The sequence below is a fragment of the Lipophrys pholis genome (assembly GCF_963383615.2).
Source record: "Lipophrys pholis genome assembly, chromosome: 21".
Classification (NCBI taxonomy): domain Eukaryota; kingdom Metazoa; phylum Chordata; class Actinopteri; order Blenniiformes; family Blenniidae; genus Lipophrys; species Lipophrys pholis.
Window position 1 is genome coordinate 15080629 of NC_137649.1, and position 15733 is coordinate 15096361.

A 15733-nucleotide genomic window follows, 5' to 3' on the forward strand; every position below is an offset into this window, starting at 1 on the left:
GCACTGGTGTAACAAGCCAATTAAGCATGTTTGATTACGTTTAATTCATTTTTTTTTACTTTGTTGTTCATTATGCACATGATCTATACATGTTATACAGATTGACGGATTAAAAAGAAACCATTAACACATTGAGAATCTTGTAATATTTCTGAATTAAGTTGAAGTCTGTTTCACCCTCCCTCGACACAAACCAAATGCGCGTCACCGTGCCGCGTTCACTGACGCTCGTGCACATGATCTCAACAGACCCGTCTCTGCGTGCTCGTAAACTTCGGTTTTTCCACAAGTTTCGAGTGTCGTGACTTTTCTTTTTCGGGTGAAACCACTCCAACATCTGCAGTGATATATTTCACCCACATTGGACCGTAAACGGTAAGTTGTTTTGTTTGTTTTGTTCATTTTTGTTTAATTTTCGGTTCAACTCCGCAGACCGAGTCTCATTCAAACGGTTTCAATCTGTGTCTGAGCGGCTCGTACTCTGGTCAGGTTTGGACGCATTCAACGACATAAAAAAGTGTTTAAACTGTGTTTAGCGGTGTAAATAAGAGCCCAAGTTTCCCCTGCTCCTCGCCAGGGTTATTTTGTTTTCTTGTGTTTGTTTTTCCGAGCTGCGTCTTTTTATCACCATGGTGACGGAGCGTGAACGCGCCAAGGAATTTCTTTCAGTTATTCCTAAAAACACATTATTTTCTTGGTCTTATTAATACCAGTGAATGAACCATAGAATTTTTTATTTTTTATTTATCACATCTATTTCATCCAAGATGATAACGGGTCAGTGTCTGGGTGGGCAGAGCAGTCTGAACAGTCTCACACTTATATATACTATACTATAATCCATTTCTGAGTTTTATTTCACTATATGCATCTGACGTTTTTGTTTATTTGCAGATCAAAACATGCATTATTGCCTCAGAATTGGCACCATTTATGCAATCGCATCTGAAATAATCTAAACAAAATAAAATGCATTAAATGCTATTATAATTCTTACATATTTCTAAATGTTGTAAGTAAAGATGTTTTACTGACATTGCATGGGTATTTTTTCTTGTGTTCTATACATTATATAAATAACTGACAAAATAATAAAGATGATAACTTAGACTGTACAATATTTGGTGAACATGCGATGATGTTGAAAGTTGCAATAATGATATGATGTGTAATAACTACAGACACTTCATGGGAATGTTTTTGTGCTTTGAGCTATGATTCTTCTAAATAACAGCAGCTTTTTAGTAACTTTCTTCTTGATATTTCTGCTTCTGACTCCAGGTGTAAAATATTCAGAGCTGTCAATCAATTGAGTTTTTGTAAATGTATTTCTTAAAATTCTGTCTTTTTGAATTTGCAGAGCATGAATGGACAGTGCTTTGGAGCATAATCCTTTGCAGCTCAATAAGTCTTTTTTTTTTTTGGAATATGTATCTTGTGCTTTGTGTTTCTTAGGCCTAAAGGGCCTTTATGGCGAGGAAACGGGAGCTTTGCAGCCCTTTAATCCCACAACGCAACGCTCCGAGGAAAACGTGTGCAGAGATAGTCCACGAGGCCAGACAGTCTCTGCGAGTTCAATCTACCCAACGACCTTTCACCCCCAGGGTTGAACAGAGACAACTCTTTGGGAGTAACTCCATTCGAGTAGACTGTGACAACAGGCCTCCATCTGCCTTCAGGTGTGCCACAGATTCCACCTGAATACATCTTAAGGCCAGTCAGATCTCAGACTCAGTGTGATAAGAGCTGTTGTTCACCTTGCAGTCTTCATGCACATCATTTTGATGCACCAGAGTCCAGGCCGGGTTCTGGGATCCGCCTCTCACCTCTGGACCATGTATGTCATGAACACACGTTGCACATCATTGTTGCAGTGAAGTTTTCTGACTGATGTTGGTTTTGTTTGCAGCAAACGTAGATATGTATAAAACAGTTTTATAGATAATGAGACTATATGGGACGTCTCTCTTTACCAGCTAACTGATGTGTTCTTATAAGCAAGATGACAGCTTATCTGTTTTTGATCGCTGTTCCATTATTCTGATATATAGTATTTCAGAGGCAGGAAGCAATATTCTAAAGTGATTCACTCTCTGGATAAATCTTCAACCATCTTGTGCTGGTAATGTCTTTATATTGTGTCAGAAGCCAAAGTTTCCAGTCCTGTGCAATGCAGAGGATCCGCTCAAGGCCGTTCCCAAACCTCCTTCTGGCCCGGTGGACGGAAGAAAGGGGCAGACGCGAGCACGGGCACGCCTCCTCAGGACTGTGTCCCTCACTGCATTACCACCTGTGGAAGGAAATAAAGAGGGTGAGGACGGAAAACACATGGAAAAAATAAGAAACCGCTTCAGTAAAATCTATCAGGATTACTAAACAATTATTGTATGCAAGGTTTAAAAAAAAAAAAAAACAGGTTCCATTTGCACTACAATGCACACAACAGGAGACACTGTGCACGTTTTATAGCTGCAAAATGTATAAAGAAAAGAGCCCAGCCTTTATTTCATCAATGTAAATCTTCTATGCAGACATTAGTGCTGAACCAGTTTTCTCAAATGCAAATGAATGGAGCCATTCACATGCTGACATTTTACCTGATTTACATTCTCTGTGGTAGAGAGAGTGGACACAAACCTTTTCCTGCAAAATCGCTCCGCAGTTTAGAGCAATACCACCAATAACGGAGATTGACTGAATTCTCTCAGCTGTATTCCGACACTGATGAAGATAAGTCGAATTTGTCCCACAGCATGGAGCCATAACCAATAAATAACTTCTCGCCACATCTTTTCATTGCTTTCAGTGACACAGAGATTAAATTCAGCTCCGGGACAAAAGCAGGTGTCAGCCAAGCAGCTTCCCAGTGAAGACCACGCCGCAGTTCACCGCGGTTCTCTCAAGCCCAAACCTCAGAGAACAGCGAGTGGAAGGTACGCTTTTTGTTCTTCTGCTGTGACTTGCAGGATCTGCCCTTCGCTGTCTGCCCTCCCACCCTCTCCCGCTCCCTCTCTTTGACCGCAACGACAGTGTGACAATGAGTCGAAGATTTATTGGCGTACGAGGTTGCGGGAGTAGCCATTACTAGATAGAGTTGATTGCGCCTTTCATGAAACTCTTCTCCATTTTACTCCCTGCTATCCTGCCTCTCCGTTGCCAAATTCACTGATTCTTTTTTTTAAGGCTTCTTGTTAATGCTGCTCACAACAGAGCACTGTGCAGAGACACTGACGCCACATATGCTTTTGTAAGGCTGATATTGTTTGAATGTGATCGAGCTTCCAGGCTCCCATTGATGGATTTAAACATTCACATAAAATTATACTGATCTCATCAAAAATTATTTTGAAGTATAGTCACCTGAAGTATAAAGGATGCAACTTCGGTAGTCACCAAATGATAATTACATAAATTTTACTTCTAATTCACAACTAATTTACTTTTTCAGCTACATATATGAAGATAGTTACTCCAGCAATGGTGTCACAATCTAATGTACAGAACAAATTCTTGGCCTGAGGACACTCAACTCCAGTGTAAAGCCCCCTGCCTTTTTATTATACACTATATCTTGGTCACAGTTGAATCCGGCATCTTGGCATGCTTCACGCCGGATGAAACAGCCTCTATCTCTCATCGCAATCATGTGTCAGCTTTTACACTTTCACAGTGTAAAGAAGCTAAAAGCTCAGCTTCTTTCTGCCGACCTCATCAGCTGTGTGTCAGCAGGAGGGGCATAACTCTGGGCATGAGGTCAGGGGCTGTCATTACAATCCATCCGCCTATCGATTGGGTGGAGCAGCTGGGGCCGTTGAGGAGGGGGTGGACCATAAAACACTTTTACAGGAAATCTGGGGCGGTTGTCCACAGTGCAGCCTCCTCACTCACAAGCCAAGCTGACATGCAATGTTTGTACGACTTGTTGCTGACAAAGAAAAATCCCAGGTGACCTCACTGGGGTCCCTTCGTCATTACATGGGTGCATTTTAAACATTTCACTTCGGGGTGTTTGAAGTGCAGCTCTTCAGTTTTGCAGGGAACTAAGTAAAGCGTTCATTTGACAAGAGAGTCAAACCAGAAGCACAATAACTGCAAATGGAAACGGACACAACAGGACAGATTAACATGATGAGTTGGACGAGACATAAAGATAGGAGAGATTACACATACACCAGGTTCCTATTCTCCAATAAGCCAAAGCTCTATAGCTCCAAATGGCTCTCTATTAGATTTGGATGCCCATCTGGGCAAGGCTGGTAGGCAAGTGTGTATTGTGACTGCAGTGCACTGGCCAGGCCGAAGATGGGGATGAGGTCATGTCTCGGAGAATGCAGAATCCCACAAAGAGCCTTTATTATCAGACCCTTAATGCTATCATACAAAGCAAAAGCCTTCTGACATCCACTGCAGCATGTTTCAGCCAACACTGCCTGCTGCAACTCTGCTCATGAGCCTACTTTATTAGCAACATCAGCTACACATTGTGTGGCAATGCTCCCGTAAAACTCAGCCGATTCTTGTTTCATAACATGAGGTCATAAATCATCCTAAGAGTTCAGTTTCTGTTCTAATAGTCAACACAGCTTCTGTGTGAGATTTGTGTCGTAAATTGACATTTGCAGACGTGATAAGCATGACTCAACATGTTCATCTGTATTTAATAGGAACTATTTTCACAGCTGGTCGCGTAGTAATTAGTCACAAGACACACCACCTGTCACATTTCGTAGAATTTACTGGTGTCAATATTGTTGCGTGTCAGTGGAGTTGTACAGACTTGAAATGCAGGGAGTGAGAGTTTAGAGTGACATGCTGGGGGGGGGGGGGGGGGGGGGGGGGGGGCAAGCCACGACACAGCACAGCCTGACATCCGGGCATGTTGTTCTATACCATTTCGTTTTACGGCTACTGGAGAGAGGCGCCGAGGCCGTGGAGAGGGACAGCTCACAGTGACAAAGCATGTAAAGCTTTACCCAGACTGCCCACAAAGCTAGGACCAGAGTTCCTCAGGAACACACACACACACACACACACACACACACACACACACACACACACACACACACACACACACACACACAGAGTTTTAAAATTTAAAAACAGACAACTGCCAGACAGACACATGTACAGTATCTGATTATGTAAATGAAGAGCTGCACCTCTTCCTCTGCAGCACCAGCGACATCTAGTGGCATGTTTTGGAAAAGGTCAGCAGCTTTGAAGAGACAGACGCAGTAGGACTGATCTCAGTAAAGTGTGTATTGAATGTAAATGTATATTTTAACTCAAGTTTTTTGTACCAGTTGAGCTCCCAAGAATATAAGACACATATACCATGTCTTGTCAGCCTAATACAACCAGATTCTGTATGTTTTTGTGTCTAACGAACTAGTCAGTCAGCGAGGTGTTTTTATGTCTCTTTGTACCTGCAGTACTATTGCACAGTCCAGCGTTGACTCAGGAGACAGGCCCACAGACTGCAGAGTGGAGCAAAGAACAGGTTTGTTCAGAAATACTCAATGAAGACAAACTGTTCTTTTGGGACCACATCTAGATATAGAAATGCTCTTGCAAGTTTCCTCTGTCACAGTGCAACTTATCCACTCACCTATTTTCTAAATGACCTAAGGTCAGATGAATATATACATGCCAAAATATAAGATACAGCATTTAGTCTTGAGCTCAGAAATGTTTTTAATCAGCGATGCAGGCACAGCTCTCTCATCCTCTATCGCTCTCTGAGCAATACTTGCTCCGTGTCAAACTTTGATCGAGGCATTGTCGCTAAGGGCCGAATTTCCACCATTTGAGGCAGGCAGCCAATAGCCGAGGGAGCTGTTGGTGTGTGCGACCACAGTTTCCTGCATCACGTCGAACATGCAGTATGGTATGCAAATTCTCTGTATTTGGCCTGTATTTGCATGAGCAAACACACACACACACACACACACACACACACACACACACACACACACACCACACACACACAGATAGATGTGTTTTTGTTGCACATGCACACATGCAGACTGTTTCACATTGACGAAAGAGGAAAATGGTCGGAAGTTGAGCTGTGACTTTATACCGTGCCATCAAACTTCCTGCTGTTTTATTTTAGGGCAGTGAACTTGTGAACCTCGCTTGCCGCTCCAGAGTTCGGAGGTGTTAATTGGCTAACTGCAAATCTCTCTGCACATTTCAGGGCAGGGGTATGGAGATAGCGCCACAAGCACTGACAAGGATCCAGATTCTCTCGTCCTGCCTCTTCTTCAACAACTAGAAAGTGTGGCTGCAGGTACTGTGGCTAAAACTACAAGATAACTCCAATAAAAAGCATAAGACTTGATATACATCCAGCAAATGAATTGAATTACTTCAAATGTGTTTTTCTTTTGGGCTTTTAGGGAGGTTTGCAAAGCCAGGCATACGTTTTGTGTTTGGCTGATTCTAGAAGTTGTATCAGAGCTAAGCCTCTAGAATTATCACTCCATTCTTGCGTTTCCTTCTTACATTCAATTTTCATGAGCACCATGAGAAACATACTTTTCAGCAGTAGCAGATAATTATGCATAGAATCACATTTTCAACAAATTGAGAAAGCCCTGTTATTTCACTGTCCCAAGAAAGAAAAACAAAACAGAGTTGTGTTTGGCATGTACTCAGAATTGTCTTAGCCTGAAACTGCAGTCTGACAGCCAAGAAATGAAATCTATGGCTGTAAATATTTTAGCACTCTGCAAATTTAATGGAAAATTCATTTGAAAGATAAATATAAAATATTTATTGTACCCAGAGCCTTCTGGCTCATGCATAAAACACCCTTCAGTTTCTGTGAGAAATTGCAGTGAAATGTTGAGTGTGAGACTTGCATTCGACCTTTTGGGAAAAAAAAAAAAGAAAAAAAGAAAATGGCCAAACCTTGTTATTTATGCAGGGAAAACATTTATTTTACCTCAAAAACAAGGAAATGGCTCCACCCTTTTTCTTCCTCTGCATCAAGAGGGAAGCTGCCTGTTGAAGAATTGTTCTCCGGCATTTAATCATTTGAGACTAAAAGCTGATTCCTGGAGGAGGAAAGATGATGACCAATGTAATATTGATGTTTGAAAAGTTAACCCCCTGGTCCCATATGCCTCATACACTCATTTCACACACATGCACACACACACACACCACAACATGCACCAAACATCACTCATCTCTATGTATGCGACTATACGACTTGCCAACACACACAGTGGGTGTTTTCATTCAGGGATGTTTGCTTTCTTTGGGAGTTTTTGAGAGTTTGTCCTGAACATCAGAGAATTCCTTTGCAATATATGTGCTTTGCGTCATTGCCAGGCATTTCTGAGGGCTCGGTCGACCGCCTGTGTGATTTATGTGACGAGCTCCACGGCACTCTGGCAAAAGCGGACATGCTCGGCCGACGCTGTAAGAGGAGGTCAGGGATACTTCGAACACTGTTCCGCCTCATCGACCTCAACTCTGTCCAGCTCAACCTTCACGTCGCCAGGCTTTGCCTTGCTGTGAGTTGTCTGTGAGTTTGCAGGTGCGCGCCTGAGTGGCAGCCTGTGTCAGCATGCAGTAGTATATTGGCTTTTGTTTTTTTTCCTCCAGCTGTATGTCAGTGAAAACAACCTCCTCAACATCTGTAAGCTCGTCTTCCAGATCAGCCGAAACGAAAACAACGACATCTTCTTCCAGAAGAACTCCATCATCGGTCAGAGTGACATAGTCCAGTGGTTTTCTGCTTTATGTTCCCTAGTATGGTTGCTTACGGGCTATATTTTGTCAGTTTTATTCTGTTTTTACTGATATTCAATATGAAGTATGTGCTTTCTAGATTATAACAACGGTTGGCATTTCGTTTCTGTCTTTAGATCTGTTGCTGGCTGTGCTGAGCAGAGAGGAAGTGTCCTCGTCTGGAGAAGCTCTGCTGTACTGTGTTGGTACACTAAAGTTTCTCTCAGGAAACGCAGTCCTCCTCAGACTGTTGCTGGAAAAGAACTGTATCGGCGCGACTCAGAAATTCCTCCAGAAGCTCTGCGATGTAGAAGACACGCACGTCACTGTAGCAGGACATATCCTTGTGCAGGTGCGTCACAAATGCAATACCCCTGATCACTGCCGCTCACAATGATTGATGTACATATTCACAATCAAATGCCCTCAACAGTGACCTGCTGCATCAAAAGAAACCACCAAGTCATCCGCTGTCAGTAGTTAATTGTTAATCTTATATTGTTAAGTATGTGTTGGCTGGTCTGTGTTTCCCCACTATTACAATAAAGTTTTTGTTTATGTTAAACGAGCTGCTCGATGAACATAATGTTCCTGGCGAGCCGGAGCACTTTGGTCTGAAACACGCCCTGCATCATGACTCGCCAAGTGATTGCTGCAAATCCCATAATCTGGCCTACGCAAACACGTTGAATCACATTGGATATCTGATACAAGTCACTATCCAATTAGGGGAGGGAAACAGGGACACTGTGACTTTTCAGAACTTCCACTGCTGCTATGTGCTGAAAATGACCGTTTCCCTCTTGTGATAGAATGATTTATTTCAGTACTGAAAAGTTTCCGGTCACCCTGCTGTATAGCGTCCGGTGCAGGCCACCAGCCAACCCTAACAAGCGAATTACTGACTTTGTGTGCCAGCCAACACAACCCTGATATGCACCTCTGTCCTAAATACAGTCTGCTCTGGCGCAGCATGTATTTCTCCTACTTCGTTGTGTGGTCTCTTTCTCTGGAGGTTTTCTCTCTTTATCTTTATACCCTTGCAGCTGACTGCGACCCTGAGGAACCTTGCTGATCACCCTGACGCCCGGCCATTCTTTGTTGCTTTCTCCGTATTGCCATTGCTGTGCATCACGCTACGTCGACATTGTAATGACCAAGACATTTGCACTAATACTTCCCGGATTTTCAGGTATAACACATTCCATTATATATATAGTTATTAACACTTGTGGTTTCTGTGAATGTTACAATCTGGATCATAACAAATGATTACTGTTTGCAGTTCATGATTGTGTCTCACATCACCTGCTGTTTCTTTTCCTCTACTGCCGCTTTTTATTTTTTTTTTTCTATAAAATATTATAGAACCCAGATCTTTTTATTTCAGTCAGTAACAGCACATAAACAGTCCTTTTGTTACAACCATTTGCAGTTGTGCTGTTCTTTCACGCATCAGTGTATCCCCATACATTATTCTCTACAGCATTTGTGGAGGGAAGTTCTCTCAGGGTCAAAGATCTGAGGGGAAAAAAAGGCTCAGAAACGGGAACAAAAAGAACAAAAAGTGATGATAATGATTGAACTCATAAAGTGGAAAACAGAGTCCAAACACAGCCTAGAGCTGAACAGTCAAACTATGTGAAAACCAAACAGACCTTAAGACAAACACAAGATTACTTACTGTATAGTCTCATCAGTGTTTCCAGACTAAACTGGCTTGTGGTTTGAATGCTATATGTTAGTCCTTGAAAAAGGTGCTTGTGCTGCAATATTTACCAGGTGTACTCTTGTCAATAGAGGCTCAATAGCCAACTGCTGACATACCAGCACCAGAGAGAGAGCAACAACACAAATGAGTTTCTTCAGTTTTACCTGCTCCTTAACTTACCTTAGTGTGCTAAATGTCGCATTAAAATGCAATTTCCCCAGGTTTTATATCTGACGAAGCTTATTTGGGTCCTGGATCATTAAAATCATGCCCAAGCCTGGACCCTCGTAATTATTGCCCGTGCTGAATCGCACCGTATTTAGTCATCCTGGCAGAGCAGGACTTCTCATCGGTATTTGTTGTTCTCTCTCCCTCAGTAAACTCTCTTCTTACTCTGAGTGTCGCCTGGCTCTGGCCCAGACCCCCGACTGCTACCGGCTATTTTTAGAACTGCTGAGCAAACATCACCAAAAGCAGGTGAGTCCACCAGCCTCCCCACGACGTTTCTGTGAATCTTTGTGTCTACACAAGAAACAAAAAGCATCCATGGTGTATATCCAGCGCCATGGATGCTTTCAGCATTAGTTGTTTACAGACTTGAAGTCTAAACACATTGATGGGACACTGCGTCTATCTACACGTACCATCGGTCTCTTTGGCTCTACTGGGTGCATTTTGTTTTGACATTTAATCATCCCAGGAAGGGCTCAGCTAGTCAGGGAAAGACGGAGGGTGGGTGGGAGGAGAGAAAAGGAAAAAATATAGAGTTTAAGCCTGAGTTAATGGAGGTGACACAGAGTTGGAGGGGCGGAGAGGCAGAGAGAGGGGGAGGAGCTGTAGGAAAAAAGGGGGGTACCCTTGTTGATCAGACTTAAAAGACGTGTTATGAATCTAATATGGAACGAACACCCACGCCTACAAATACACACACTCTCTCCAGAGACATGCAATGGTTCTGGGACAACCCGTCCTGTCCTAACACCCAGTGACACTAATACATGTTCTTCCCCTGCAGGTCATGTCATGCCACTCTAATATAGTGTTGCGTTTTCTTCCAGGTGTGTGATGACTTCTTTTAAAAAGGATTTTGTTACAAACCTCAGCAAAACATCTCCCTGGTTTAGATTGCAGGCTCACAGTGTAACAAGTGATTCAAGTGTCTTTCGAATCTCGTTCACAGTGGTAAAGGTCTCTTTTTCATCTATTTACTCATTGTAGTCGACTTGCCTTTGTTTTGGACAGACTGTCATAATATTGTTAGAGCTCATACTCTAAGGTGTTCGACGGAAAATAATATTTGTTTTGTTTTTTTCACACTGTTGACTTGACGGAACAAAATATTTGAAAAGGATCAGCTTGGCCTCTGGGAAGCTGGATGAGTCTCCATTCTTGTAAATGCAGCATTTCCCAAACAAAGTGCAGGAATTTATTCAACTTCTACACACATTGTCTCTCTCACTCCGATGAACTGATTACATTCAATCGGTCAGTGACCAAAAGGGAAGGTCACTGTGATCTCTTATAACACACACACACACACACACACACTCACAGAGTTTTCATGTTATTTTCATTTCAGAATCTGGTTCTGCGTCAGATTGAATCCCTGATCTCCTCTGCTCTTCCACAGGACCTCGTTGTGCGCCTTCTCTTCACCCTGGGAAACTTCACCGCTAATGGCGGCGAGCCTCGGCAGCAGCTCTTCCAATGCGACGGGTGTGTGGACACACTGATCCAACTCTACAAGCATTACCAGCAAAACGACGTGCCAATGCAGAAGGAGGCCGCTCTGCAGAAAGACGCCCCTGCCCACCGAGGGGATCCCGCTCTTGCTGCATCTGCACAGGAGGCAGATGACGTGCTGGTGAAGCTGGTCAGGGTGCTGGCTAACATGTGCATCCACCCCACTGTAGGTCCATCACTGGCTACAGACGCAACCTGCATTGAGCTCCTGATGGAGACGCTCGGTGAGTGAGCAGATGGAGGCAAAATCATCAGGACATAACAAGTAGTGAGCTTGAAGGAATTGCTCTTCATTTTTGATACAAAGGCTCCGAAGTAAGAAAGGCTGTGTGAGAAATAATAAGGTTAAAAATAGCTTGTATGCTACTTTATAAGAACAGCAGCCATATTGGAGGCAGTCAGCCACTTCCCTTGTGCTGGGAACAAAACATGAGTGGAAACCACACTCATCATTGGTCTGTGCTTCTTTTAATCTCAATATGCAGTGCATCCTTTTTTTTTTTTTTGTACATTTTGTTTGTTTTGTTTTGTTTTGTTATTTTGTCTCACAGACCGAAACACTTTGCAGAGCAGGATGTTCTGTCACATCTCACAACCGCCGTGGTTTGCATGTCCTGTGTTTCAGAACAGGTTGAACTGAGACATGGGTGGATGCTGAACTTTCTGCTTGGCTGTCTGCCACCCACACGCACCTTATGGCATTTTGGAGAAAGGAGTAAATAAACAAGACAGAGGTCAAACTAGTGAAAAGGGCAAAGATTTAAAGACAAAGTTGGGTGTGTCAGTAGGTAACACCGTAAGTAAACCATGTGGACAGAAAGAGGATGAAGACGATTACAGTTAGTATGACAATGCAAGTGAGGGTTTGGCTGATTGATGTCCTGTTTTGATCAACTTCGTGACACGCCAGGCTTTTTTCCGTTACAGAGCCGCCGGGTGCAACAACGGAGCATTTCCCATCAGAAATCAGAGGCTAAATTCAGTGTGACACAGGCACCGCTCGACGGCGCAACCACAACATCCGCGATTTACGATCAAGCGCGCGACATCTGCTGCTATATCAGGAACGGGCTTCGTTTCCAAGCTGCTCACAGTTTCATAACTGGTTGGACCGGGTCACCGTGACCTGTGTGTGCCACCTCATGACCAAACGCCCTGCAACAGGACATTAACCAGAGCTCATCTAATCACGTCTTGAAAGCTCTGTTCTTGATATTACTTTCACCTTCCACAATTAGCTGGTGAACAGCGCTATAGATGCTTCACTTCACCCAAATCAGCAAATGTCACACCTGTTCCGGATTATTCTGCGTCTCGCTTTCCTGGTGCGCGCGTACACCGGTGCTTGTGTGTTTGTTGACAGAGTTGAGGTCAGTGCAGGAGAGCGAGGAGTTGTTGGTGAATGTGGCCGCAGCCATCAACAACCTGTCCTTCTACCAGGAAGAACACTCCTCCATCTGGCGCAATGAAGTCAACATCGCAAAGTGTAAGACCAAAAGGCTTAAAGCTTGTCTGAAAAAGTCTCTTTTACCAAAGTGAAGATTGAAAACCAGGCATTTCTCTGAAATAAGGTTATGATATCGATGTTCTTGTCAACACCAGTGATTTACTTTCAACAACTATTTGTTTTTTTTGTCAAAAACATCATAATTATGGAAAAATGTTAACTATTTTGCCTGTACTATGAAATCACATTTTGTTTTCTATTCAGTTGTTTGTCTTTTTACATCTGTAACACAGTTTAATACACAAACCATTGACCTTTGTGTGTCACCCCTTCCAAATCCATTGGTTTAGCCCTAATGTTATGGAGGGTTGTAACAACTTCAAACTAATAGGAAATGGCTCCCTCCCTTCATTTTGTTCCAGTGATGCTGAAGTTGATGCTCAGCTCCAGTTTGGAGGCCATGCTTGAGGCCACCCGGGTCTATGGAAACCTGTCACAGTCCAAGAATGTGAGGGACTTCATCATACAAAACAAAGGTACATATCAATCCCAGAGGGGTCCGTTCTGTATTGAGTTTGCATGTTTTCCATGACAAGTACAGTCAGTGTGAGGAATCCTGCTGACTCAGCTGTGAGCAGCTCTTCCGTCGGTCTTCATCGGCCCCCTCACTCCTTCACCTTTCTCTCTCTCCTCCTCAGTGCACCAGTTTGTGGTGACGCTGCTCGACTCAAAGAGCAGCGAGATGTGTTTCTCTGCCTGTGGGGTCCTCATCAACCTGGCTGTGGACCCCCCCAACCGGGTCTGTCTCGCCCAGGAGGGGACCTCTGCCAAGTAACGACCTCTGAATATTATTAGTTAGATACCATGAATATTCAGCACACACTGCAACTGCATTAAAAAAAAAAAAAAGAACTGCAACATATTGATGACACAAAATGTACAATACAGTCTGGTTCCATGTGATTCTCTGGTGTCTGCGCTGAAATCCTCTCACTCTTTGAGAAGTTGGTCCACTGAAGTGAAGGTAATATTTTCAGACCCGGCGGTCATGTGAAACCCTTTCAGTCATATGATGTGTGTGTGTGTGTGTGTGTGTGTGTGTGTGTGTGTGTGTGTGTGTGTGTGTGTGTGTGTGTGTGTGTGTGTGTGTGTGTGTGTGTGTGTGTGTGTGTGTGTCTCCAGGCTGTTGGACTGTCTCAGAGACTTCGGACCAGGCGATTGGCAGCTGGGGGGCCAGATCTGTCAGGCCTTGTGGAACCTGATTGGCAGCAGCTCAGGGAATCTGTTGGGCCCTCATGAGAGAAACTCGCTGCTGGAGGTCCTCATTACGTACTTAGGTTGGTGTTGTTGATAATCCTTACGTACCAAAGGTGGGCATAAACATGTTGGGTGTGAGGGGGTTATATGTATTCCACTATCATAAATGTAACACCTCCGGAGCCGCCTTAGAACACATAGCTTGTCATTAAAAAGATTTCAAAACAGATCCAAACCCCTTCACTGACCTCTGTCATGCTCTTCTCAACTTGTTCTTCAGATGAAGAGGAGGCTCTGAAGTGGACAGAGAATGAAGATGCCAGGGATTACCACAGAGCATGCTGGGAGGCACAGTTTGTACCTGTTGCTCAAAAACTGATGAAGGTACTCCGGACTCCCAACTCGACTCCCTGAGACACAGAAAGGTTTGGGTTAAACATGAAAGTTGAAACACACACGTCATGTGGCCAGACTGGATTCATATCAGCTCGGAGAAACTTCAGCGATGAGCAGTAAGTAGAAGCAGAAAGAAAAAAAAAAGAAAAAAAAAAACGCATGTGAATTCCCACAGAAGCTCATTAGCCACCTCCTGCACTATAATCCTCTGAATATGATCAGTCTGCCTCCTCATGACCGAGCACTCCAAACAGGCTGCAGCTGCTGCTTTTTTTTCCCACAGAGGATGAAGTTACAAACGTTTTCACAGCCGCTTTTAAAGCCTGCACATGAAGTCACGTTAAAAAATAGATTTCAGTTTGAATGAAAAATACAGGTAGTTATGTAGAATAGAAGAGGTAGACTGAACTTGAACTGTCAAGAAATATGTGAGAATGGGAAACTCTGTCTTTCTACTTTATCTGCTATTCTCATGTCTCCAGTCAGCCACTGTGTGTCTTATTACCAGGAGCCTTCTTTGTTTTTTTATTTTGGTTGTAGTTCAGTGGGTTAAGGGTTGACCTCGAGTGTCGGGACCCTGGTTCGGATCCCGGACGTGGCCGGAAGGTCATCAGGTGTAATACCTCGGCAGGTCTAGGGTTCAAGTTACATTAACTTGTTGTGGTGAACACTGTAAGAGAACTAAATATACTTTTTTTTTTTATTGTTCTGTACCTTTGTCATGCACTTTAATTTTCGGTCCCATAAAGCTTTCAACTTGGATATCTGGAAATGTACTTTACCCAAGCTTCATGCACATTTATGTAACTGACTTGCACAGTATGAACGCTGTACTGTAAAGATACTTTTATGATACTATAATCTGAAAAACTGTTGACCAACTTGGAATTTATCTCATAATTAAATCTTTTATTGTCTGTGGATTGTGTGGAGTTTGAACTTATTGACGACACACATCAGAATAAAGTAGAAAAACATTGGGGATTCTTTTCTTATTTTTTTGCTTCTCCAAGGCTTTATTGTTACACAGATATGGGGCCAGGCAGTGCTTACAAGTTACACCAAATAGCCTAAAGTACAGCATTTCAAAATCACATCATCATTACATTGAAACAAATCAAAAACGGCACTTAATGTAAAAACCCACGGTGTCATTCTCCCCAGTTTTCACATAGTGACCTCAAACAACCACAAGACAAGTCAAAGTTTAAAAAAAAAAAAAAAAAAAACCCTACACAACTCTTTAGCCAGAGTTGACAACAAAACTTGTTCTGAGCACAGAATTCCTTCGGGTGAAATGACAAAACGGTCGACATCGATGTTACTCTTATAGTGTGGGTCTGGCCACTGAAATGTGAGGCGATTGGTCAGCGGGGATAACACTGAGGGCCTGCTGGTGATCTGTGTATTGAAACAACCCCCCCCCCCAAAAAACA

General features: G+C 43.2%; 1 protein-coding gene across 1 annotated transcript; it reads left to right on the plus strand.

Annotated features, from left to right (window-relative positions):
• Positions 1–216: 216 nt before the first annotated feature.
• Positions 217–15218, plus strand: armc2 (armadillo repeat containing 2). The gene is made up of 18 exons (XM_080490543.1): positions 217–375; positions 1456–1679; positions 1765–1837; positions 2146–2311; positions 2807–2933; positions 5433–5500; positions 6200–6292; positions 7342–7526; positions 7618–7720; positions 7881–8095; positions 8790–8935; positions 9832–9931; positions 11085–11421; positions 12561–12683; positions 13067–13180; positions 13343–13475; positions 13827–13981; positions 14182–15218. The coding sequence occupies exons 2-18, from the start codon at positions 1471–1473 to the stop codon at positions 14313–14315; spliced, it is 2481 nt and encodes an 826-aa protein (XP_080346669.1). The 5' UTR covers positions 217–375; positions 1456–1470; the 3' UTR covers positions 14316–15218.
• The last annotated feature ends 515 nt before the right edge of the window (positions 15219–15733 follow it).

Coding starts and splice junctions, on each gene's coding strand:
- armc2 (XM_080490543.1), top strand. CDS start 1,471: ATGGCGAGGAAACGGGAGCTTTGCAGCCCTTTAATCCCACAACGCAAC. Junction 2,934..5,432: donor CAGAGAACAGCGAGTGGAAG/GTACGCTTTTTG, acceptor TTGTACCTGCAG/TACTATTGCACAGTCCAGCG. Junction 7,527..7,617: donor TCGCCAGGCTTTGCCTTGCT/GTGAGTTGTCTG, acceptor TTTTTCCTCCAG/CTGTATGTCAGTGAAAACAA.